General features: G+C 35.0%; 1 protein-coding gene across 1 annotated transcript; it reads left to right on the forward strand.

Annotated features, from left to right (window-relative positions):
• Nucleotides 1-11,578: 11,578 nt before the first annotated feature.
• Nucleotides 11,579-26,736, forward strand: CSN2 (casein beta). The gene is made up of 8 exons (XM_081515766.1): nt 11,579-11,608; nt 21,077-21,139; nt 21,870-21,896; nt 22,004-22,030; nt 23,398-23,421; nt 23,512-23,556; nt 24,889-25,386; nt 26,731-26,736. The coding sequence occupies exons 2-8, from the start codon at nt 21,089-21,091 to the stop codon at nt 26,734-26,736; spliced, it is 678 nt and encodes a 225-aa protein (XP_081371892.1). The 5' UTR covers nt 11,579-11,608; nt 21,077-21,088.
• The last annotated feature ends 386 nt before the right edge of the window (nt 26,737-27,122 follow it).

The raw sequence follows: 27,122 nt of genomic DNA on the forward strand, positions 1-27,122 counted from the left end.
AATCATAAGGGAAGAAAGCAAAAGAAGACAAAAGGAATTTTAAAATCATACAATTATAACTCAAAAATGTTTATCAAATGGAAATAAGTACATACCTCTTAATACTTCAAATACAAATAGAATAAATGTTCCCATCAAAAGACATGGAGTTGATGAATCAATACAAAAATAAGATCTGCATAGAGCTATCTACATGAATTCCACTTCAGACATAAATACACATTCAGACTAAAAGTGAGGTGATGTAAAAGGTATCCCATGTAAATGAAATGATCAGAAACCTGGGGTCATAATATTTACATCAGACAAAATAGACTTTAAAAGAAATACTCTTAACAAGAGACAAAGGAGGCCACTGAACAATGATAAAAGGATTAATCCAATAAGAATATGCTATTATGTTGTATTTTTTTATGGCAACAGCTGTTAATTAGACATATCAGGGCAGTCATTTTGTAATGTATAGAAATATAAATCACTATGCTCTGCAACTGTAACTAAACAGTGATATAGTTAAATATCAGTAGAGAAAAAAATAGGTAGACCCTGGAGGGAAATGCATCAAAATACTGACAATTTATTTTTGGGTGTTGAGACATATATGTGATGGGTCATTTTACTTTATGATTTTATGTACTTCAAGTTGTCTGCAATGAGTTAATATTAAGTAAAATTAGGGAAAACACAATAAGTATAATACAAAATTAAAACTAAAAATGGAAACACCAAAAATAGTAGGCATGAACAAAAGAAGAAAAGTATAACTCACAATGAAGATAAAAATCAAGACATAAAAAAAAAAATCAAGACATATAAATAAACTCAGAAGTGAGACAAAGGATTGATTAGAAAACAAATATATTAAAATATTTACCCTAATTGTATTCCATATGATAAGTAGAAGAAAGCATGAGTATACTTGAAAAATACAAGGTCCAAAATGAAAAGTACACTGAATGCAATTAACAACATGATTAGGAAAAAAGATGAGGGAATAGACAGACTTATGGAAACAGGGACAACAAAAATGAAAAAAAGGACAGTGCAAAAAAGCAGTGCATCAAGGAGGAGGGGACAACAAATAAACGATTCTAACTGTGGTGAAAGAGTGAAAATTGTCCAAATATTAGGAAAACTATAAACCATAGATCAAGAGGCTCAACAAATGATGATAAGAGCATGAAAAAAAAATAGTACATTATAACCAAATTGTTTGCAAGCAGCCTTAAAGAAATCATTAAAAAGAAGCCATGGAAAAGACATATGTACAAAGCAGCAAAGATATGAATGACAACTGACTTGATTTTGCCAAATTCACTAACTAGAAGGGATTGGCAACACTTTCTTTTACTGAACAGAAAGTATCTGTCAAAAAATTCTATAACCGATGAATATATATTAGTACTTCTAAAATGGAGATAAAGTAACTTTTTTTCAGATTCACAAAACTGAATGACTTAATGACTAACTGACCTGCCTTACAGGACATTCAAGAAAGTCCTTTGGGCAGAAGTAAACTGATATTAGGCAGAAATCTGTATCTATTCAAGGGAAACGCATTGAAAATTGTAAATAGAGAGGTAAAAATGAAACGTCTCAACCACTTATGTTTTAAAACTCTCCAAAAGTAAAATATTTTAAAAACAAACCTAATATTAATACAATGTATGTTGGAGATTTAAATGCGTACCCAATTAAAATACAAGATAAGAACAACACTAAGGGCAGGGGGGGCAAAGTTTCCTGTTGTAAGATTCACTATCATGGTGGGTATTGTTTAATAAAAAAAAACAACAACAAAAAACAGAAGAAGACACGTGCTCTTGAGGCTGTGGAGAAAAGGAAGCCCTGGTGCACTCTGGAAATGCAATTCATGTAACCCCTGGGGAAAATACAAGGGTATCTCAAAAAATTAAACTTAGAGCTACTGTCTAATTCCCTCATCCTATATCTGGGTTTTTATCTGGAAGACAGCAATAAGGATCTCAAAGTGGCACCTGCACTCTCATATTCTCTGTGGCATGTTTATATTAGCCAAGATGTGGTAACAACTTATATCTGACTTCACAGAAGAATGGATAGAAAATATGAGGTGTATAGACACAGTGGAATCCATTACTCGGCTTTAAAAAGAAAGAAATCTGTCATTTGGAACAACGTGGATGGACCTGAAATTTTTATGCTAAGAAAGCTGAGCACTGAAGAATTGATGCTTTGAACTGTGGTGTTGGAGAAGACTCTTGAGAGTCCCTTGGACTGCAAGAAGATCCAACCAGTCCATCCTAAAGGAGATCAGTCCTGGGTGTTCATTGGAAGGACTGATGTTGAAGCGGAAACTCCAATACTTTGGCCACCTCATGCGAAGAGTTGACTCATTGGAAAAGACCCTAATGCTGGGAAGGATTGGGGGGGGGGGAGAAGGAGACGACAGAGGATGAGATGGTTGGATGGTATCACCGACTCAATGGACATGCGTTTGGGTAGACTCCGGGAGTTGGAGATGGACAGGGAGGCCTGGCGTGCTGCGATTCAGGGGGTCGCAAAGAGTCGGACACGACTGAGCGACTGAACTGAACTGAACTGAAGAGAAATAAGCCAGACACAGAAAGGCAAACATTTTATAGTACTCCTCATGTGTAGAACTAAACTTGTCAAACTCACAGAAATATAGAATAAAGCTATGGTGCCCTGGACGGCGGAGGAGTGGAGTATAAGAAGGTAATGGTCAGAAGATATAAAGTTTCAGTCACGCAAGATAAATAAGTCCTGAATACCCTATGGCAGAAAATGAGGAGGAACTAAAAAGCCTCTTAATGAAAGTGAGAGAGGAGAATGAAAAAGTTGGCTTAAAGCTCAACATTCAGAAAACTAAGATCATGGCATCTGGTCCCATCACTTCATGGGAAATGGATGGGGAAACAGTGGAAACAGTGTCAGACTTTATTTTTGGGGCTCCAAAATCACTGCAGATGGTGATTGCAGTCATGAAATTAAAAGACACTTACTCCTTGGAAAGTTATGATGAACTTAGATGACATATTAAAAAGCAGAGACATTACTTTGCCAACAAAGGTCTGCCTAGTCAAGGCTATGGTTTTTCCAGTGGTCATGTATGGATGTGAGAGTTGGACTGTGAAGAAAGCTGAGTGCTGAAGAATTGATGCTTTTGAACTGTGGTGTTGGAGAAGACTCTTGAGAGTCCCTTGGACTGCAAGAAGATCCAATCAGTCCATCCTAAAAGAGATCAGTCCTGGGTGTTCATTGGAAGGACTGATGTTGAAGCTGAAACTCCAATACTTTGGCTACCTGATGCGAAGAGTTGACTCATTGGAAAAGACCCTGATGCTGGGAAGGATTGAGGGCAGGAGGAGAAGGGGATGACAGAGGATGAGATGGCTGGATGACATCACTGACTCGATGGACATGGGTTTGGGTAAACTCTGGGAGTTGGTGATAGACAGGGAGGCCTGGCATGTTGCGATTCATGGGGTTGTAAAGAGTCGGACACGCCTTAGAGACTGAACTGAACTGAACTGATGGTGCCCTGGACTGTGGAGGAGTGGAGTATAAGAAGGTAATGGTCAGAAGATATAAAGTTTCAGTCACGCAACATAAAAAAGTCCTGAATACCTACTGAATAATGTAGTACCTAGAAGACAATGCTGTATTTTATATTTAAGATTTGCTAAGAGGGATCTATTGTGTTTTCTTACCACACACAACCACATAAAATAATAATAATCAAATAATAATAAGGACATGGGTGGAAATATTTCTTGATGATGGATATGTTTATGGAGTTGATGGAAGTAATGCCTTCATGGGTATATACTTATACCCAAACTCTTACTCAATTAAGTGATTTTGATACTTTGCTATCACAGTGCTTGGATATAATACAACAGGATACCCAGTATATGCTTGATAGATCAATTTATTAAGCATGGTAGGTTTAAAAATTTTTCAAAATATTTGAACAGAGAAAAGAAAGTAGAAATCAATTACATAGTTCAGAGAATATCGTTATTATGTTTTAAAATATTGATATTTGATTCCAAGTGTATGTTGTGCAACTACTTAATTGAATTTTTTTCTTTGTTTTATTCATTTGAAAGATGGGTTTTCAACACAACAGGAAGAGCAGGAAAAATCATGGTGAAAATCTGTGGATAAAGAGAAAACACTATATTAAATTTGAACTCCAGATAATGTCATTAATAATACCATTATGCTTTTTTATTTTTGAGTTATATTAATGTGTACTCGTTTGTGCCTGACCAAGTGTTCACAATCACCCATTTGTTATCCCCTCCCTTCCTGCCCTCCAAGGTGCCCTGATGTCTGCTTGCCCCCAACTGTGGAAAGGCACTAAAAGGTGGGATGTGTCCTTTTATCAAATTATCATGAGTATATGCTGATCAGAGTGGATACTTTTTCTGTCAGACCTGGCTGATCACTTCCTTCCGGCTACCCAGCTTCCCCTAAAAGTTTCTGCCAAGCTTTACATTTCTTGCTTTACCCTAGAAAGAAAAGTCTTTTTCTGTTTGCTTTCTATCACCAACCTAATTCAATCCCCTTGCCCTTCTGCTTAAACATGGCTTATACACCTCATCCAAAGATATCTTTCCCAAATAATATTTTTAATGCATCCTTCCTTTTTCAAATGTCTTTAGCTATTATCTATACCTAGGGAGTCAGGTAAATGTCTTTGTCCTGTCATTAATGGCAAGAAGGAATTCAATCTGAGTGAAAGTCAGTGGCATAGCAGCCAATGAAATAAAGCTCAGCCATGAAGAGGAACAAGTTATGTCATTTTCAGAGATCTGGATGGACCTATAGACTGTTGTACAGAGTAAAGTAAGTCAGAAAGAGAAAAACAAATATCATTTATGGATGCATATATTTGGAATCTAGAATAATGATACAGATTATATTATTTGCAAAGCATAAATAGAGACACAGACATAAAGCACAAATGCATGGATAATAAGAGAGAAAGTGGGGGAAGGATGAATTGGAAGATTGGAATTGATGGGTACACTCTTATGTGTAGAGCTTCCCCGATGGCTAAGCAAGTAAAGAATCTGACTGCAACGCAGGAGACACAGGAGACACGGGTCTAATCCCCGGGTCGAGAAGATCCCCTGGAGAAGGAAATGGCAACTACTCCAGTATTCTTGACTGAAAAATCCCACGGACAGAGGAACCTAGCTGGCAACCGTCCAATGAGTCACAAAGAGTTGGACATGACTGAATGATTAAGCACAATTAATATACTATGTGTAAAATAAATAGCCAATGAGAATCTACTGTATAGCACGGGAAAGTCTACTCTGTGCTCTGTGATGATCTAAAAGGGAAAGAAGTCCAAAAAAGAGTATATATATATGGATTATTATTATATATATATATGGATTATTCACTTTGTTGTAAAGCAGAAACTGACACAACAGTGTAAAGAAGCTATACTCCAAAGAAAAAAAAAGAATTATTATAATACCTATTTTGTCCATGGGAAAATTAGAAAAGATTAGGAATAGTTCAAGGTTGTGAAACTGTAGTTGTCAGGAACAGCATACAACCACAGGTGTTCTGGTCACCATAGCCCACCTCTTTACCATCCTAGATAGATGTTTTCTTTTTGAAATATTTAGATAAATACATACAATTTAGAAGACCTGCACCAGGCTGCATTTCTCAAATGGGCTGCTTTTGGTTTGATGTTTTATGTTTTCCCTTGTTTTAACTGTCATCATTGATACTTTTGGAGAATATTAAATGTTATTAGAATACTGAAGTGGTTTGCCATGGCCTTCTCCAGTGGACACATCTGGTCCCATCACTTCATGGGAAATAGATGGAGAAACAGTGGAAACAGCGTCAGACTTTATTTTTTTGGGCTCCAAAATCACTGCTGATGGTGACTGCAGCCATGAAATTAAAAGACGCTTACTCCTTGGAAGGAAGGTTACGGCCAACCTAGATAGCATATTTAAAAGCAGAGACATTACTTTGCCAACAAAAGTGTGTCTAGTCAAGGCTATGGTTTTTCCACTGGTCATGTATGGATGTGAGAGTTGGATGGTGAAGAAAGCTGAGTGCTGAAGAATTGATGCTTTTGAACTGTGGTGTTGGAGAAGACTCTTGAGAGTCCCTTGGACAGCAAGGAGATCCAATCAATCCATCCTAAAGGAGATCAATCCTGGGTGTTCATTGGAAGGACTGATGTTGAAGCTGAAACTCCAATACTTTGGCCACCTCACGCGAAGAGTTGACTCATTGGAAAAGACCCTGTTGCTGGGTAGGATTGGGGGCAGGAGGAGAAGGGGACGACAGAGGATGAGATGGTTGGATGACATCACTGACTCGATGGACATGGGTTTGGGTAGACTCCGGGAGTTGGTGATGGACAGAGAGGCCTGGCATGCTGCAATTCATGGGGTCGCAAAGAGTTGGACACGACTGAGCGACTGAACTGAACTGAAATGTTATTAGACCTGGCTTACCTCTCTAATCATGTCCTGTAGTTACTGAGCAGCATTTTAAGGAAATGGATGTGCAGGAGGATAATTTAGTGGATGTTTTTGATATAACTGGTATAGTTTATAATTTCCTGTCTGTATAGAAACAAAAGGAAGGAGAAAAATATACAGAATGAGACAATGACAGTGCAAATAATTTACAATAATTTCCATGAAAAACAGGTTATTAATGTTGTTAGGACCTTATATATTATCTATGCGATTGTTGTTTCAAACTTTTAGATAAGTTTTACTTTTTGAAAAAAAGAATAATGGTTTTAAAGTACTAAAAGAATAACAATTCATTTATATTTTTACTATTTATCAATAGTTTTGTTGTCTTATAATATACATGGAGCCATTGAGTATAGCCAGCCACTCACAAATGGTTCAATATTACTTATATTACTACCTTCAAATTCCTACTTTGCTCATTCTTAAATCCAAGGAGGAGGAATTTACTAACTCCAGTTTAGGTGGACTTGCTACATCTCATTCTTTGCTTTTAAATGAGATACTGTCTCTTAAAACGCCTACATTCCTTAATATTTGCTTTTGTTAATCCAAATGTACTCCATCTCTCCTTCTGCATCTTTTTTTGTTTTTAAGCTATTTGAATTTATCCACTTACTGTATTAGTAAGAATTCTGGAGACCTATCAAACTAATATGACATGTCAACATACTATGAGACACCAGTAATACATTTCATTAAGAGAAATGTTAAATAGATGAAATTATCTCTCTTGTTTAACATGGTCAACTCAACATACATTAAGGACTTCATTATCTTCCAAAGGAATCAGAAAATGGAAACTGATCACATAATATATGTTCTTCAGCAGCCTCTATGGTCCTTTAGGTATGTATTGTACTTAGTATAATTAGAATTTCAATATTCTTCAGAGGAAGGCAATTATTTACCAAACAAAAATAACTCTTCTTAGGAAATAACTGGCTTTATCAGGGTGGCATTATAGCTTTCCATGTAAACAGTAATAGTACACAAGTCTTTTGGGTCTTTACCTAGTGTATCATAAAAAGATAATTCAATGTATACTTAAGCTAATCATTGTATAGATATATTTCGGAGATAAGTATGTATTCTCTTACAGAATAAATACTCAGAGTAGAAAATAATCTTATACTATACCACATTATCAGAGGAATACATACATAAAGTTTTTTCCCTTTCCAGTGATGTTTCTGTTAAGGTAAAGAACAGATTAACATTTTAATACATGTTTCATTTTCAAATATTCCAATGAAGGAAAGTGTCTTACCTCTTCAGATGAATCAGCTCTCTGGGAAAAAAGAAAAGAAGAAAATACTTAACATTTTAATTTCTCAGTTATAAGTTGAGTGTAAACATATATTTAGCTGCCACAATTCTGATTAAAAAAAAAGGTAAAGTTTTGGATAATTGATACACTAAAAAATATTTTTTTTGTTAGTTGAACAACATCTTTAATATAAGTGAATAGAAAAATTTTGCTGTTATTAATTTGCTATGTTCAAATAGTGATTTGTTCTGGAACAATTTCTTTAAATAGCAATTCACTCTGGAACAATTTCTTTTTTGCTGAAAGGGAGACAAATGTATCACTATGAATTGGAGAATAAAATTGAAAATTAAGGTTTAGATTTGTTCAAGTCAAATGTTTTTTATATGGATATGTTCAAGTAGCTCAAAAGCTACTTACATTCATATATTAGTTATGCTAATGGGTCTGATATAAAGTTTTTTTCTGTTTCCTTCTTACTTTTAAAAGAATTTTTCTACTTCTATTATTTTATAAAAAAAAATCTGTTACTGTGATATAAATAACCAATTTGTTTTTGAAACATCCATGACAACTTGTTGGATTAACAGAAGTCATTTATTTAAAAAAAAAAAAAAAAAAGAGTATCTCAGTAACTAGACACAAAGAATACCAAAGTGAAAGTTACCATTGCTTTCACAGAAGGAGAAACAAATTTAGAGGAAGATGAGAGCAATTCAGAGAGGTCAGTTTTGCCTAGTGACCCAAAGCAGTAAATGACACCACAGGGAAGCCCTGACATTTCGTGGATTTAGAGTTTTTAGTATTTAAATGTCTTTATTAGCACCTCAGACTCACATTTTTATAAGGTTATTTTAAAAAATTAATTTTCACACTAAGATTATTACTCTTCTATGTCTCTGTGTGTTTAATGTTTGTGTATGGATGTGACACTATATGTGTGTATATTAAAGATATATTCTAAGTCCTTAATGAATTTATGTAGTATAATTCAAGGAAAATATACATTTAAAAACACTAAAATTTTGAAAACATTGTTCAGGTAAATCCAAGTGCATGCGTGCTAAGTCACTTCAGTCATTTCTGACTCTTTGTGACCCTATGGACTGCCAGGCTGCCAGGCTCCTCCATTCATGGGATTCTCTAGGCAAGAATACTGAAGTGTGTTGCCATGCCCTCTTCCAGGGGATCTTCCTGACTCAGGGATTGAACCCATGTCTCTGATGTCTCCTGCACTGGCACATATAGACCAAAACACATGAAACAAGACACTCTGGCTAATTTTGAAAACATGTTCTTCAAAATTCCCAGTATTCTTACAATCATGGCTAGGATGAGAGCCACAATAAAGACAAAGATAAAGATCTTCATATTTGGTGGAGTCCTGTGAAAGCATACGTGAAAAATCAGTAGCACATTCACTCTTTCATTTATACACCAAACATTTCATTTACACATCAAACTATGTTCCAAAGCCTACTGAAACAGACTAGAAATGCAAGGACAGTTGAAACACATAAATGCATTTCTTGACATCATGGAACTAGAAACCAGCAGGGATCGTGATAAATAAAGGTAAGTGTTGTGATTTGGGAATACTGAAGTGCTATAAGCACACAGAAAATGAACATCTTAAACAGACCAAGAGAATGGAGATATTTAAGAAAGTAAAAACATTAGTTGTGTTACATAATATAGAGCAAATGGGTAAGTAAAGTGTGGGTGGCTTGCAGAGAAACAAAAGTGAGAGAGCATGAAAGTGAATAGTTCAGTCTGCAAGGAGGACAAAAAAGGTGACAGGCTGACCATTTAGATTGCTGTTTTATATATATATATATAATTATAAAAGAGGTTTCGGAGGTAGAATGAAGAGCAAACTTCTTGTCATTCTACCTCCTAAACCTCCTTAAACTCTGCCTTAATTATGATCCCAAATATTATTTATTGAAATTTTTCTATTTGCAAAATTATCAATAAATAGCACACATTTTATAAATGGTTTCCAATTCATTCTAGCAATCAAAAAATTGCAAATGACATTATACTATATTACACATGAATATGTTAACTTTTTCCCAAAAATGAGACTCACCAATCACGAAAGCTGAAATTCTGATGCTTCAGATGTTCTTTGCTAGAAAAATGCTGTGTTTAAATACCTTGAAATCCTTCATTTATTTTTATAATTATGTCAGTTATGAGATCTTATTATAGAACTGAAAATAATTCCAAAAGTCTGTCCCCACAGACACTAAAAATAAACTTAACAGGGTGATTTTACAAAAGAAGTTTGTGAAGCAAGTGACCAGGAAATCAGTGGACTCATCAAATGTTAATCCCTGTTAGTCTAGACAAGTCTGAATAAGACAAGGCAAAGTGTGTTAGCATAAGTCAAGTGTAGAAATAAATGGAATGGCAAAAATGTTTCTGTAGAACACTATCTATCCTATTTCAACAGATGTGTGTCTAAGTTGAAATAAGTATATATCAAAAATAAAATCATCTTATTAAAACTTTATGTGCTTTCTAATAAATGGTGATAACTGACATAATGAAATGGAGTTATTTCAAGTGTGTTTCCTACAAATTACTAAGTTGTATTTTTTTTCTATTGACTTAGAATGTTTTAAGTCTTCAAGTCAAATACTTGTAAAAATTGGTAATCCTATGGGGTATTGTTCAATAAAATAATTCTTAATTTTAAAGTCAAACGTCCATGAAGCTCAGTACTTTCTATCTCTCATAGTAAGTAGATGCATGTATTTTGAATGAATTTACTTCCTTTGAGTCTTAGGAGCTCATTTATCTTTAGTGGAAAATAAGCATGTTAATTAATATCCTTATATTTTTTTAGTTGCTCAGCCATGTCCAACTCTTTGGGACCCCATGGACTGTAGCCTGCCATGTTCCTCTGTTCGTGGAATTCTCCGGGCAAGAATACTCAAGTGGGTTGTCATTCCCTTCTCCAAGGAATCTATGTGATTTGGGGATTGAATCTGGGTCTCCAGCATTGCAGGCAAATTTTTTTACCATGTGAGCCACCATACTCTTACTCAAAATATGGTATGTAGGATGATCAGAATCAGCATTACCTGAGAGTTTGTCGGAGATGCAAATTTATTAGTTTTCTTTACAGAAGTGTTGAAACAGAATCTTGGAGATGTACTGGAAATACCATTTTAACTTTAAGATTGTGTATCTTAAAGTTTGAGAAACCACATAATAGACTAATAAATGTATGTTTGTCTCTTGACTGGACCCTTTAAGGTTTAGCTTTTTATCAGGAATTGAGGTTTAATAACAGGAATTAAGATTTAGCTTTATATCACAGTAAATATTTATTACGTGAATTTTCTATGCTATATTTGACCATCCCCACTAGACATTAGTGTTATATTCTACGTAACATATAAGGTGGGCCTCCCTAGTGGCTCAGTAGTAAAGAATCTGCCTGGGTTTGATCCCTGGGTCAGGAAGATCCCCTGGAGGAGGACATGGCAACCCACTCTAGTACTCATGCCTAGAGAATCCCATAGATAGAGGAGCCTGGCAGAGGGCAGTCTTGCACAGAATCAGACTTGACTGAAGTGATTCAGCAGCAGCAGTAGCAGCATATAAGATGACACAAATCTTTTTTAAAGGTAAATAGAGCATTAAAAATCCAATTCAATTTAAACAATTCTTTTTCTATTTCATTGTTTTTTATTCCTCAGGTATATATAAGGTCTCTTCTCAAATGCAAAAAACAAATCCAGTCTCGAGTATATTCTCAACAGAAAAAAGATATATAGGTTAGGAATCACTGGTAAGTCTGATCTTTAAAATAGGTCCTTCTTTATTCATTTTGGAATTGTCAAGTGATTTTCTTTTTATCTTAATCTATTCTTTCTCTCTCCTTCCCTTACTGCTTATTCCCCTGCTTCCCCATTTATGTCTTTTTGATTCTTTTTAAGTTATGTTCTTAGGCACTATTCTAGTTGAATTATGACATTCATAGCCTAGAGAACAAAAAGTGAACTAATATTCTAAAGACCCTACCAAACAACAACAGCAACAACCTTTAGTTTATAAAAATTGATAGATGGCAAAACACATTTAAAGTTTACAATTAAATTTGACTCATCCATATTTTAGTTTGTGATACCAAAATGGAGGCTTTATTCCACTCATCATTTTCTGCTTCGATATGGTAGGAAGTGTGGGCGTTGTGTATGACAGGAGCTCAGAATATTGGACTCTAAACACAGGAGTAGCCCTCATGTGTTACTTATGGCTTCAACCTCCCGAAACAGTAGGTCATTTTAGAAGACTGAGGAACCAGAATATGTTCTGATACTTTATTAAGTGAGAGAGACAGGCATATATTCTCTATGACCAAGCACCATATTGTTTGAAAATGCCAAGGTCTTTTATTTACAATGAAGAGACTGAGTAAGAGATGCTGCTGTATCACAGGTGTGACATTAAATTAGTGGCATAAGAATGTGACCTGTGAATGAGTATTTATGGTGATATTTATGCTGGAATTCCCTCTCCTCTTACTTCTCCTTTTGTTCTTATTCTTTCCCTTCTTCTTCCTCCTTCACTCTCCTCCTTTTTCTATATTTCTCCTACCCTAAAGCATGGTCTACAGTTTGTTACAAATTGCTTTTATAAACAGATTATTTAGCTAAAAAATAAACTAAAAAAAATTTTTTTGTGTCTATATTCCTGTGTGGATTGTTGAAATGAAAAGTACTGCAGCTGACAAATACAGAACAACATATGATGACCTACTAGGTAACACAAACCTTTTGGGTATTAGAAATATACAAAGAGATAATCTATTCTTGCCTTTAAGAAGGTTACCTTATGTTTTTGACTAAGTGTTTGTGTTGCTCTAAATTCGTATGTTGAAACCTTACCCTGCAATCTCTTCTATTAGGAGTTAAGCATTCTGAGAGGTACCGAGATTTGCATGCTAATTTGCTTCAGTTGTGTCCAACTCTTTGTGTCCCTATAGACTGTAGCCTGCCAGGCTCCTCTCTCCATGGGATTCTCTAGGCAAGAATACTGCAATGGGTTGTCATTCTCTTCTCCAAGGGATCTTCCCAACCCAGGGATCGAACCAGCGTCTTTATGTCTCCTGCTTTGGCAAGCGCATCCCTGACCACTAGCGTCACCACTGAGGTTTAGGTGAGGTCATAGTGTGGAAAACCTATGATGGATTAATGCCCATATTAGAAAAAGTAGAGACTCCAGGTCTTTTTCTTTCCGCCATGGGAAGATACAGGAAGAAGACATCTGTCTGCAAGCCAGTAAGAAGGCCTGTACAATAGAATTCAACTATGCTGCCCCCTGGTTTTGGACTTCCCAGCCTCTAGAACACAATAAATAAATGCCTGTTGTTTAACCCATTCCATAGTTCAATTATCCCTCTCTAACGTCAGGTGATTGGTTCTAGGGTAACATGGCCAGGAAAAGCCTCACAGAAGAAGTAAGTAGAGACATGTGTAGAGTGGGGAATGGTCCATGCGTTTATGTGGGGAAAGAATCCCAGCCTGAGGAAACAACCAATGGGAAGCTCTCAGGTGTCAGCTCACCTGTTGTTCTCAATGAATAGCAAGAGGCCAGCAGACAGAGCAGGAGTTAGAGGGAGAATATATAGAACAAAGAAACACTTAATGATGTAAGGTATTTAGGTCATTTTAATGAGTTTTGGATTTTAATCTGAGAGTAAGAGGAAATCAATGAAAGGCATATGTAGAGGTGTTGTTGCTTTGAATGTTAAATAACAGTCTAAGAAAGTGAGGATGGATATGTAATGTGACTGCTGGACTTCATTTTATAGTGAGAACAATTGTCATGTTGAGTATTATTTTTCTCAGCTACATTCACAGGGGCAGAAGGTAGAATTTGGATTAATTTGTGATAGGACTTAGGTAAGACAGTATAGTAAAATCAGAGACAAGTAGGGGATTTGGGTATATATATAAAAAGTGACATAGTGATTTCCTTGAAATTTAAGGTAGAAAAGAGGGATATACAGACATTTGAATTTAAAGGCATTGAAGAACTGACAGAGTCCTAGGTTCTGATGAAATCAAATAATGTTTTGCTTCAGATATAAAAAGGGGTTATTAAGTAGATAAGAAATGGTATAGAAGAATAGGAAGGCTGAAATTATGGAGCGGGGGAATTACTTTCATGACAAAGTGTAGTCATATGTCCTTTCACATTTATTATCTGATTACAAGCAAGAACCACAACATCTACATCTTTTTTCATTGTGTGACCTTTCAAGTCTTATAGCACAGTCATTCTAAATGTGAGATGATTTTGCAACCCCCTGCCTCAGAAGACATTTGGAAATTTCTTGAGACATTTTTGATTCTAAAAGCTGTGCTACTACCATCTTCATGGTAGAGGCCAGGGAGGCTGCTAAACATCCTACAACATATTAGGAAAACCCCCACAACAAAGAATTATTCAGCCCAAAATATCAATAATATGAAGGTTGAAAAATAGTGGTCTAGCATGTAGTATGTGCTCAATAGCAAGGAGAGATAAGAAAGCCTTCCTCAGTGATCAATACAAAGAAATAGAGGAAAACAATAGAATGGGAAAGACTAGAGATCTCTTCAAGAAAATTAGAGATACCAAGGGAACATTTCATGCAAAGATGGGCACAATAAAGGACAGAAATTGTATGGACCTAACAGAAGCGGAAGATATTAAGAAGAGGTGGCAAGAATACACAGAAGAACTGTACAGAAAAGATCTTCACGACCCAGATAATCACGATGGTATGATCACTCACCTAGAGCCAGACATCCTGGAATGTGAAGTCAAGTGGGCCTTAGAAAGCATCACTATCAACAAAGCTAGTAGAGGTGATGGAATTCCAGTTGAGCTATTTCAAATCTTAAAAGATGATGCTATGAAAGTGCTGCACTCAATATGCCAACAAATTTGGAAAACTCAGCAGTGACCACAGGACTGGAAAAAGTCAGTTTTCATTTCAATCCCAAAGAAAGGCAATGCCAAAGAATGCTCAAACGCCTGCACGATTGCACTCATCTCACATGCTGGCAAAATAATGCTCAAAATTCTCCAAGCCAGGCTTCAACAGCACGTGGATCATGAACTTCCAGATGTTCAAGCTGGATTCAGAAAAGGCAGAGGAACCAGAGATCAAATTGCCAACATCCATTGTATCATCAAAAAAGCAAGAGAGCTCCAGAAAAACATCTATTTCTGCTTTATTGACTATGCCAAAGCCTTTGACTGTGTGGATCACAGCAAACTGTGGAAAATTCTTAAAGAGATGGGAATACCAGACCACCTGATCTGCCTCCTGAAAAATCTGTATGCAGGTCAGGAAGCAACAGTTAGAACTGGACATGGAACAACAGATTGGTTCCAAATTGGGAAAGGAGTACATCAAGGTTGTATATTGTCATCCTGCTTATTTAACTTGTATTCAGAGTACATTGTGCAAAATGCTGGGCTGGATGAAGCACAAACTGGAATCAAGATTGCCAGGAGAAATATCAATAACCTCAGATATGCAGATGACACCACCCTTATGGCAGAAATTGAAGAAGGACTAATGAACCTCTTGATGAAAGTGAATGAGGAGAGTGAAAATGTTGGTTTAAAGCTCATCATTCAGAAAACTAAGATCATGGCATCTGATCCCATCACTTCATGGAAAATAGATGAGGGAACAGTGGAAACAGTGAGAGACTTTATTTTTTGGGGCTCCAGAATCACTGCTGATGGTGACTGCAGCCATGAAATTAAAAGATGCTTGCTCCTTGAAAGAAAAGCTATGACCAACCTAGATAACATATTTAAAAGCAGAGACATTACTTTGCCAACAAAAGTCTGTCTGTCAAAGCTATGGTTTTTCCAGTAGTCATATATGGATGTGGGACTATAAAGAAACCTGAGCACCAAAGAACTGATGCTTTTGAACTGTGGTTTTGGAGAAGACTCTTGAGAGTCTCTTGGACTGCAAGGAGATCCAACCTGTCAATCCTAGAGGAAATCATTCTTGAATATTCATTGGGAGGACTGACGCTGAAGCTTAAACTCCTGTACTTTGGCCACCTAATGGGAAGATATGACTCATTGGAAAAGACCCCGATGCTGGGAAAGATTGAAGGCAGGAGGAGGAGGGGATGACAAAGGATGAGATGGTTGGATGGCATCACCAACTCAATGGACATGAGTTTGAGTAAGCTCCAGGAGTTGGTGGTGGACAGGAAAGCCTGGCATGCTACAGACCACAAGGTTGCAAAGAGTAAGCACGACTGAGTGACTGAACTGATACTGATGTGCTCAACAAATGTATCTTGAACTTGAGTGAAGTTCTATGGTCATATGTAAAGGAAGAATAATCAGGATTAGCTGTGTGTCCTATGAATCAGGGTTCTGGGTTTTATGCATTCATAGTATCTGCTGGCTCACAGAACATTTTTCTTATTCTCTGGTTTTTGATTAACTTTATAAACTAATTTAATAGTTATACTTCACATAGATAGGAAATTATTAGGTTTGGATAATCTCATGGAAAGGATTAAATACTCCATCTATATGAGTAATGCTGAACTATCTACTCCTACTTAATAATTTGTCAGAATTCACTAATTCTGTGTTATGTTGTTTCTAAATCTGAATCAGTATATGAATCCTCAGTATTTTATTTTTCTCCCCTTTATATTTTGGAATTTATTAAACAGTACTTCAAATAATTTTTAGGAAGCTTAAGTTTTTAGTAACAGCTCTATCTCTAAATAGCTTTAGTATCTTGAAAAAGTAATACAAATTCACAGATTCTCAGTTTCCTCTTCTCTAAAATGTATTTAAAATATTCTATGGATGATATCTCTTAATATTTATTTTTTTGGCCATCAAACACAGCTTATGGGATCTTAGTTCCCTAGTGAGGGATTATACCCATGCCCACTGCAGTGAAAGTACAAAATCCTAAACTGGACTCACCTGGGATTTCCCAATATCTCCTCTAGTTCTTATTTATGAATGTTTTTGGTCCCTTTATTGTACTTTTCATCCAACTTTTCTATTGCTTTCTTTCTTGAGGATATTATTTACATGGTTTAAGCTAGAATATATCCAAATCTCAGGACTGCATATTTCAGATTCATCAGCCAAAATGGGAAAAAAACTTTGGCTGAACAAATCATGCTTATGAAAAATTGTACTAGAACATCTTGCTTTGACTATATCTTGCTGCTCACCCAGGGTTATCTAATAACATTTCTCCATATGAAATTCTTTTGCCTTATAAAAATGGCAACTCTTAGGTAACATTGCAAAAATTTGAGTTGCCCACATGGCCGTTTGCTTCTTACTGAGGCTTACCTGGACAGTGGTACCTGATGTCATCTTAAATTGCTGGCTTTTCAATTTTCCCTTGGACAAGCTTCTTTCTTTATTATATTGTTAAGGATTTCCTTGATCAAGATTTTACCTACTTTTCTGGTCCAATGGAATCCATAACTCTATCAATTAATATAATTCAAAATTGGCAAGAGACAGTCATAAGGAAATGCTGTGTTTATTGCACAATATGTAAAGCAGCTTCCTGAGAAAATAAAAGGGAAATGTTGAATGGGAAGGACATGCTTTCTTTTGTATTCCTTTTCTCAGAAATCACACTTTTTTTTGCCTGTGGCCTTGGCAACCAAAAGCTAACACATAAGGGCATATGAAATAGCCAAGGCCATTTCTAGTTATATCTATGACACTGAGTTCATGTCATCATTTATTTTCCTGAATTCCTCCTGGGTCCATATGAGCAGTCTTAGAATGAATATTAGCTGAATAATCCAGATACATAGTAGATGTTGATTTGGGTTTTCTAAGCAATACAAAACTTATATGACAGTGAGATGTATTCCCATCCAACACACATCTTAGCATGATATAAATGCAAGGTACATGGTGAAAAAAAAGTATTAATTATGTCAAAGTGCTTACTTTAGAAGGGCATCTATCTGTCCCAAAGCCATGAATATATACATTGAAGGCAATGAATAGAAGAAACAAACCTTGTAAAAATGAATAGTGTGAAATACAACTACATTTATGAACATCTATCACTAAAGAGGCAAAGAAACTAGAAGACTGCTTTTGTAAATGGGCTCCTATTAATAAAAGGTACTTTTGAGGTCTGGCTCAGACTCTATTATAGTACTTAGGGTAAGACCCTCCTCCTGTCTGGGCTTTTGTTTTCTTTCTGCCTTCCCTCATTTGCCCTTCCATGAATACTAGCTGATAAACATTGACTCACTTTAAAAGATATGAGGCCAAACTTGAGCTGTCCCATTTTAATAAATCTGTACAAATAATATTTGTTCTATAGAAGTATTCTCTAAATAAATGTCACTTTCTGTCTTAAAACTCTTCAACAAATCCCCACTATCTAGAGAATAAGATTGACATTCCTTAGGGTCACAGCATGCTTTGTCTACCATTATCTGACCCCTTTCTCTTTCTCTCTTCTCACCTCCACCTTCTCCCTTTCCCTTGCAATTCATGACCCAGATTCACTGTTGGATTTAACTTGCATGTGTGTGTGTGCTGAGTTGTGTCTGACTCTTGTCAACCCCATGAATGGTAGTCCACAAGGCTCCACTGTCCATGAAATTTTCCAGTCAAGAATACTGGAGTGGATTGCATTTCCTACTCCATTTGATTAATTTAGTGACTTTTTTCCCCCCATATTCAGGAGCCTATTCTTCCTTTCCTTTCATTCTATACTCTCTTCCCTCTTCAGGTCTAAGCTATCGTCATGTGCTTATTAGCTTGTCACTTTCTCCATTATAGCATAAACACCAATAACTATTCAGGTTAGCATGAAATTGTGTTCTTTGTGTGGCCTGTGTATTTCTGGTGTGTATTAGAATTTACCCCAAGATCTCAAAGACCCACCAAATGCTAAAGAGACCTTATTGTGGTTACAATAATTTGGGGACTGGGCCAAAACTTCCATGTGTCCCAGCCAAGGTCTGTATCTACTGGACAATTTCGTTTCCTTTATCAGATTGTGAATTATTCCCTTTAAAATGCTGCCCAGAATTTCTGGGGACAGAAAATAAGAAGAGTTCATTTTCTAATCATGCAGATTTCTAGGAATTCAGATTCGCTATTGGTTTTATTTCAAACCACAAAATTAGCATGCCGTTAAATACTATATATAAATAGCCACAAAATCAGATCATTATCCATTCAGCTCCTCTTTCACTTCTTGTCTTCTACTTTGGAAAAAAGGTAAGAATCTCAGATATAATTTCAGTGTATCTGCTACTCGTCTTTATTTCAGACTAGGTTAAAATGTAGAAAGAACATAATTGCTTAAAATAGATCTTAAAAATAAGGGTGTTTAAGGTAAGGTTTACACTATTTTCGACAAATATGTTAAAAAATAGAAGTGATTATAAAGATTTGATAAAAATTATAGTGACTGTATATGTTTTAGGAATCTAATAAGATGTAGTAAGAGTCGTTGCTATTTTCTTTAGCACAAGACTAGTTAACGGGCTGTAGTAAAAGATCTTTTCTTGAATTAAATGTTTTCAATTTAATTAAACCTACCTCAGCCACAAAGGCAAGCACATTTAATTTATACTATGGGGATTTGAATAATTATTACTGAGAAAGCTCTACCAACAAAAAGTTTATAGAGGTAGCATATTTAGTCAAGAGATAAAGAGGGTTGTTAGGATACATGTGCTATTTGAAATGTTTATAAATAGTGTTTGTAAAAGAAAAGTATATTTATCAAAATTGCTTAGAACATCCAAATTTCCAGTTTATCATTTAGCTTACAATATTTCAAAATTATTAAAATAGATACATGAAATACCGAAGTAAATTAAAGAGAAAGTATTTTACTTTGTAAAAACAATTCTAGGCTGGACAGAGAGTACCAGGAAACAAAAACAATGAAAAATGTGACCTGACAGAAATTATAGCTCAAAGTATAGTAGTCAGTAATGAAATGGCTTAAAAATTGGTATATAACATGCTAATTATAAAATAAACAAAATGTAATAATATCCTCCCTACATGTAATGAACTCTGAGTATTATATTCTTTTTTGAAGTCTTGATAATAAAATTTTATTTAGAAGTTTATAGAAGTCTTGGATAAAGTAAAACAAATTAAGAATTAGCATCCATGAGAAAAATATAGAAAAAATTTCTTAATTTAGTTTGAAAATCTGGGATTGAAGATGTGTGTCAATACATGTTAGTGGCACAAACCTTTTTTTCAAGAACTTATAAAAATGCACCAAAACAAACCGTTTAATACATTTTGGTCAAAAACAATAATGTATTTTATTTTATGCTCCAAAGAGAAGTAGTCTAAAGTGGGGACTGGGCAAGAGAACCTGACACCCGGGTAAATCACCAAGAGATAAGTACACAGTTCTATGTAGAGAAAATAAGCATAGTGTATGATCTCTAAAATTATGTGGGACAAAGGAGAGATGACATTAGACATGTGGGGATGAAGACTGAATAGAGAACAATCCAATCAGTCCAAGAAAACATCTGGATCAGTGGAATAAATAGAAGAAATGCTAAAATGAAACAGAAGTCTTACTGGAAATAAAGATATGAATAAGACAAACATTCATGAAAATCATTTAGTTTAGTAGAGAAAAGATAAAAATAATCTTCATATACATTTTGTTTGATCAAATGCCCCTCAGTAAAACTGAGTCTCCAACAGAACTGAAACCTTAATATTTTGTTCACTGCTCTAATCCCAGAATCTAAGCAATATCTGGCAATAAAAAGTACTAAATAAATATTTTTGAATAAGTGAATCAACCACTTAATTTTTCTGTAAATATTTGTAACTTCTTTTCTGTCTTTCCAAAAAACACTCATAAGTACTGTGAATGAGATGAAAAAGAGTGAAGTAGGATATAGGCTGTTAGCTGAAAACATCTGAATGGCTGGCAGTGAAACGTTAACTTGAAATGTAAGATTAAGGAGCCATAGTACATTTTAACCTTGGTCATATGATAAAATGTCTATTAATATTTTTCTAAAATACAGGGCTTTTTGTTTTTGCCATGAAATTTGCAGGATCTTGGTTCTCTGACCAGGTCGCTCCCCTGGAAGCATGGAGTCTTGGACATTTTTATTATACACTATCTTTGGTTCCTTTTAAAGGAAAGCAATTCTACTCAAATAAGAAAATATATTAGACTGATGAGTAATACTCTGTTTCCTCATCTTCCCATTCACAGGAATTGAGAGCCATGAAGGTCCTCATCCTTGCCTGCCTGGTGGCTCTGGCCCTTGCAGGAGAGGTAAATACAGAAAAAAATGTTGAAATAAATAAGACTAGTACTGTCTGCCTACGTGTAGAAAATCGTATTACCAACATTGTAAATGTATAAACAATGCACAATCTCAGATTTTTTTTTATTGCTAAGAAAGTCATTTATGTTCATCCACTATCTCAACAGTATCCTATAGGACCACAGCTCTGGGTCAAGTTCTTTCTATAGTATTGTACCATCTGTATCATCAATCCCTAAAGGAAAAGAAAATAGACCAGTAAGCAACAGACCAACAAGAAGGAACACACATAAGAACGAAAAATGAGTAATATTGCACAAATACAATTGCATGCATGTACAATCTAGATAAACATATTTTATTCCAGTGATGAAATATTTGTATCTCTTACTGTAGGGTGCTAGGTTTACCTGTGTTTATTCAACACAGGGTGATACTCCAGAGGATGACATATCATACAACAATAATAAATATATTCATAACTATAATAAAAAGTGTCCAGTAAAAATTAAAATAGCTCCTTTTCTGTTACCGATAAAAACTCTTCATTAAGGTAAAATAAAAACATACCAATGAAAGTTACTAAATTCAAAAGACTCTCAAAAGACATACAACATTTTTATTTTTCAGATTTGTGAAATAGATAGCTCTGAATAAAGCAGGTAAAAATTAGGTAGGAAAAATATTTAATAATGAATTGTCTGTGGGAACTAAAGTGGTTTTTTTTTTTCTCTTTAGAAGGAAGAACTCAATGTACCTGGTGAGGTAAGATATTTTTATACGAAGAAAAAATTTAACTGTAAAATAGTAACAATCTCTGATGATCTAGCAGAAGACTCAGCTAATTGTCAATTTTTATTTTTCCTTTGCAGATTGTGGAAAGCCTTTCAAGCAGTGAGGTAAGCTAGTGTTCATTCAGAGTCAATTTCCAAAATTTAGAACAATAAAACACTGTATTATCTTTTTGTGTTACATTAGGGCAGTTAAGGCTTCTCTAATAGCTCAGTTGGTAAAGAATCTGCCTGCAACCCAGGAGACACTGGTTTGATTCCTGGGTCAGGAAGATGCACAGGGGAAGGGATAGGCTACCCACTCCAATGTTCTTTAAGCCAATGTGGCTACATACTGACCGATAACTATTGTCAATTTCCACTGTATATATTTTAACGGAATAAATGTCTAGATAATTTAATATTCTAGTAATTTCTAAATGGGTTTGTTATTTGAAATTGTGCCACTGTGCCCTGCTTTTTTTTCCTTAATGAACTGTACAGTCCTCTCTTCTGTCTTGAACTCTCTATGTTAACCTCCTTCCATGCTTTGGCATTTATTGAGCACTTTATGTTTCAGACTTTGACTAAGAACTGCAGTACAAACTGGAAAGAGGGACGCCTTTCGTAAAGTGTGGGCAGACAGGCAAATGGACATATTTTATTATTATACCAGCAATCTAGTAAATAAGGGGCAGTGAGAATGAGTGTAGTCCTAAATCTGCCTGGTAGAGTGAGGTAGATAATAATCTTACACCACTCTTTTTGGGTCTGTCATCAGCTGTTGGTTAAATAGTACATCAGTATACTTTGTCTCTTCACAAAGGTCATATGATCCTTATAGGAGGGTATGTATTTCTTATAATTCATTAGAAGCCTAAACATAACCAGGGAACTAAGAATGATTAACAAGTACATTAGTGGTTATTATCATATATTTTCAATGACTATTATTCTTTTAGAACCAGATGAAGATATTAGAGATCATTTGTTGTCCTAAGGAGAGAATAGGATGATTGAGAGACATGTGTGCATGCAAAGTTGCTTCAGCCCTGTCCAACTCTGTATAACCCTATGGACTGTAACCTGCCAGGTCTTCTGTCTATGGGATTCTCTAGGCAAGAATACTGGAGTGGGTTGTCATCTCCTCCTCCAGGGGACTTCCTGGCCTAGGAATTGAACCCACATCTCTTATGTCTCCTGCATTGGCAGGTGGTTTCTTTACCACTAGCGCCACCTGGGAAGCCCGATTAGCATCTATTAAATGCCTCTTTTGGTACTATGCCCTCTAATCTTTTTCTTGACTACATCATCTTTCTTTTTATACAACAGCCTTATTCAGAATAATGGGACATAAACTTTCAGCCATAAAATAAATGATATTATCAAACGAACTGTCCATATTAACCTATTAAATGTCTTCATTTTCTCATTTATGCTGACAAATAAGAATTTTTCTTTAAAGCTAAACCTGATTTTATTTTATTTTTCCAAAGGAATCTATTACACACATCAATAAGGTAAAACCTTCATATTTAAATGTACATTTTTTTAAATTTCATGTTTGATTTTTATAAAAGGCATTTCTTTATGTGTGATTTTTTTTTTAGAAGAAAATTGAGAAGTTTCAAAGTGAGGAACAGCAGCAAACAGAGGTAATTTGTTCATTATGAGTATATTTTGAAAAGTATTATGAAACATAACACATAAAAATAATTATAATAATTATGTTCAGTCTAAAGAACAGTAATATAAATGTCAGTGTAAGAAATGAAAACTTTGACAAAATGAAAATATTTTAAAGATATAAACACATTTTTAAACACATAATCAAATTTCAGAGTATAGAATAAATACCTAAGAATAACTATTGATATATTCACTTTACTAATGGTATACTTGGTTTTAATAACTGCATATTAGTAGGAGCATTTCCAGACTAGGGACTGTGATCCCTTTATTCTAACGATGGATGTGCTAATGAAAGACAGTAGGGTGACAATGTGGCACTAATCTTCATTTGATCATTTATCAGCTGTATAACCTTGGCACCACGTTTCTCTGTACATCAATTTCTTCACCTGTAAATTGAGAATATTCATAATTACCCAGAGTTGATGAACTGGCACACAGTGAATATTCAATGGTTTTGTATTACATTTGATAGCTTTTATACTCATATTTATGAATGTGTGGAGTTCTAAAAAGTATTTCCATTACCCGGATGAGAGAAGTGAGGTACAGAACAATTGAGTATGCAAATTTGTGACCATACCACATAGTTATTAAATAGCAGAGCTTGCTTAAAAATAAGGATTTGGGGACAACATAAAATTCTTTCATTAGATAACTTTTGTGGTAACATATTTATCTAATTGTGAGATTTAAGCTTTCCTGTTTTAGAATTGAAGTTTGATTGTTTGGCACTTAGGCCAAATATTTTCTAAATTAAAATGAATTTACAAACTGATGCCTTTAAAAACTCAAGATTACCACTTTCTACCAAGAGAAGTAGTGCTAGAAGTTGGCTATTGTTAAGGAACTCCTTGAATTAAAAAAAAAAACACATATTAAGACTTAGTTTTCATTAAAACAATCAAAAATAAACCTCAGAGTAACTTTTTAAGTATTTTTAAAATAGATCTTCCTTCGTTATATGAAATCAGTTTGGACTATTATCCAAGTATATAGCTACCACTCTGCAGGCAACTCAGGAAGAGGTGGAATAAGTGTTGAAATCTCCAAACACTGATTTCACTTGACTCTGATTTCACCTGTGAAGGAAGTGGGTTAATGAGAAATCCTTCAGTTAGCATTTTACTCATTAGTCTTCATATGACCCCAAACAATTTCTTAACCAAACCAACTGGAAGATCTTCTTTCTCTCTCTTCACTGAACTATATTTTAAAAAGATGAGGATAATTCATCATGAATGACAGTTATAACTGGATTATGGACTCAAAGATTTTTTTTTCCTTCTTTCCAGGATGAGTTCCAGGATAAAATCCACCCCTTTGTGCAGACACAGTCTCTAGTCTACCCCTTCGCTGGACCCATCCCTCACAGCCTCCCACAAAACATCCTGCCTCTTACTCAAACCCCTGTGGTGGTGCCGCCTTTCCTTCAGCCTGAAATAATGGGAGTCTCCAAAGTGAAGGAGACTATGGCTCCTAAGCACAAAGAAATGCCCTTCCCTAAATATCCAGTTGAGCCCTTTACTGAAAGCCAGAGCCTGACTCTCACTGATGCTGAAAATCTGCACCTTCCTCTGCCTCTGCTCCAGTCTTGGATGCACCAGTCTCCCCAGCCTCTTCCTCCAACTGTCATGCTTCCTCCTCAGTCCGTGCTGTCTCTTTCTCAGCCCAAAGTTCTGCCTGTTCCCCAGAAAGCAGTGCCCTATTCCCAGAGAGATATACCCATCCAGGCCTTTCTGCTGTACCAGGAGCCTGTACCTGGTCCTGTCCGGGGACCCTTCCCTATTATTGTAAGTCTAAATTGACTAACTGTGCTGTTTAAATTCTGATGTTTGCATGATATTAGAGTAATTAAGAGCCCTACAAAAAAATGAATAATGAATGGTTCCAAAATAAGCATAGCTGAAATGAATGATTCTCAGCATTAGCTATAAATAGAATAAGCTGGAGAACCTTCACCTCCCCTCCACCACCAGATCTCAACGTCTAGGCTTATCCATGGAGATTCTGATGTAATTGTTCTTTTTATGTAGAAGAAACTGAGTATTGGGAAGAAATAATGTCATGGACTATGATTTAATTGGTCTGTTGAGAACTTAGATGAAGGGGATTAAGGTACAATAAAGCCAGAATTGAATTTGATAAGCTCATTTAGCTAAGAATAACAAATGTAAGAAGGTTTGCTATTTTCTACAATTTTGAAGTTTTCCTTATGCACAATTATATCACCACATGACTCATTTCACATCTTCTTTTTGATATATGAACATATGAAGGCAAAATACTGAGATGCTTAATTCAATACTCAGGGAAAATTTTCTTGCCAAAAGGCAAGAATTGTATAAATCATTCACTTTTTTTTTTTTTAAGGTCTAAGAGGATTTCAAAGTGAATCCCCCCTCCTCATTTTTGGTAAGCTTTAAGAGATTGGAGGCAGACTGATCATTTTTGTAGTTAATATCTTTTACATTTCATTTTCCTGGATAAGCCCCAATAGTAGCAATTTCCATCAGTATACCAGCTTAAAGATTAATTATAAATTTATTCTCAATGATTGACTATTATTTACTTACCTGAAATTATGTATCTGTTATATTTCAAATAATGCAAAACTGTATGTATATGGTGTTGACAGATTTGATTGATTTTCTTTCAATTGCCTATATCCTTATTCTTGATTGTCATCATTTATAGAAAAAACTGAAAATAATTTCTTCTACTTTTATGTAAACCTGTTAGAGCTTATTTTTAAGATCAACTTTATTTGCATTTCTAATCTAGTCATTACGAGCTTCAATTATTTTATCTCACTTAAAATTTATATATTGTCTTTTAATTCATGAGTCAAAATACAATACCATAGTCCAGATATGAGACTTAAAAGGGGGATAGAATATAGTTTTGATATTCTTAAGATACGCATTCTTTTGTGATCATGATTCAGCAGACATTTTAATAAAACGATTCCAAGTGAGCTGATATTTGGTCCTAGAGGAATTTTTATAACCTTTAAGATAGGGCACAGCATGGTGTATTTGTAATAAGATTTCTTTCATGAAAAAGTCACACAAAATTAGGGTGAGATGAAGAGTTATAGCATATAACTAAATCTATATTTGTTCTCTATTCCACAGAATTGACTGTGACTGGAAATATGGCAACTTTTCAATCCTTGCATTACACTACTAAGATAATTTTTAAATGAGTCTACATGGAACAAGAAATGAAACTTTATTCCTTTATTTATTTTATGCTTTTTCATCTTAATTTGAATTTGAGTCATAACTACATATTTTCAAAATTTTAATTCAGCATTAGCATAAAAGTTCAATTTTAACTTGAAAATATCATGACCATATCAAAATATGTATAAAAATAATTTCTGGAATTGTGCTTATTATTATTTCTTTAAGAATCTATTTCCTAACCAGTCATTTCAATAAATTAATCCTTAGGCATATTTAAGTTTTCCTGTCTTTATTATAATTTTTTAAATGAAATTGGTCTCTTTATTTTTAACTTAAAT

Source organism: Giraffa tippelskirchi, chromosome 1, assembly GCF_054371585.1.
Source record: "Giraffa tippelskirchi isolate mGirTip1 chromosome 1, T2T-mGirTip1v1.2.pri, whole genome shotgun sequence".
NCBI classification, from domain to species: Eukaryota; Metazoa; Chordata; class Mammalia; order Artiodactyla; family Giraffidae; genus Giraffa; species Giraffa tippelskirchi.

Coding starts and splice junctions, on each gene's coding strand:
- CSN2 (XM_081515766.1), top strand. CDS start 21,089: ATGAAGGTCCTCATCCTTGCCTGCCTGGTGGCTCTGGCCCTTGCAGGA. Junction 21,897..22,003: donor AACTCAATGTACCTGGTGAG/GTAAGATATTTT, acceptor TTTCCTTTGCAG/ATTGTGGAAAGCCTTTCAAG. Junction 23,422..23,511: donor CTATTACACACATCAATAAG/GTAAAACCTTCA, acceptor TTTTTTTTTTAG/AAGAAAATTGAGAAGTTTCA.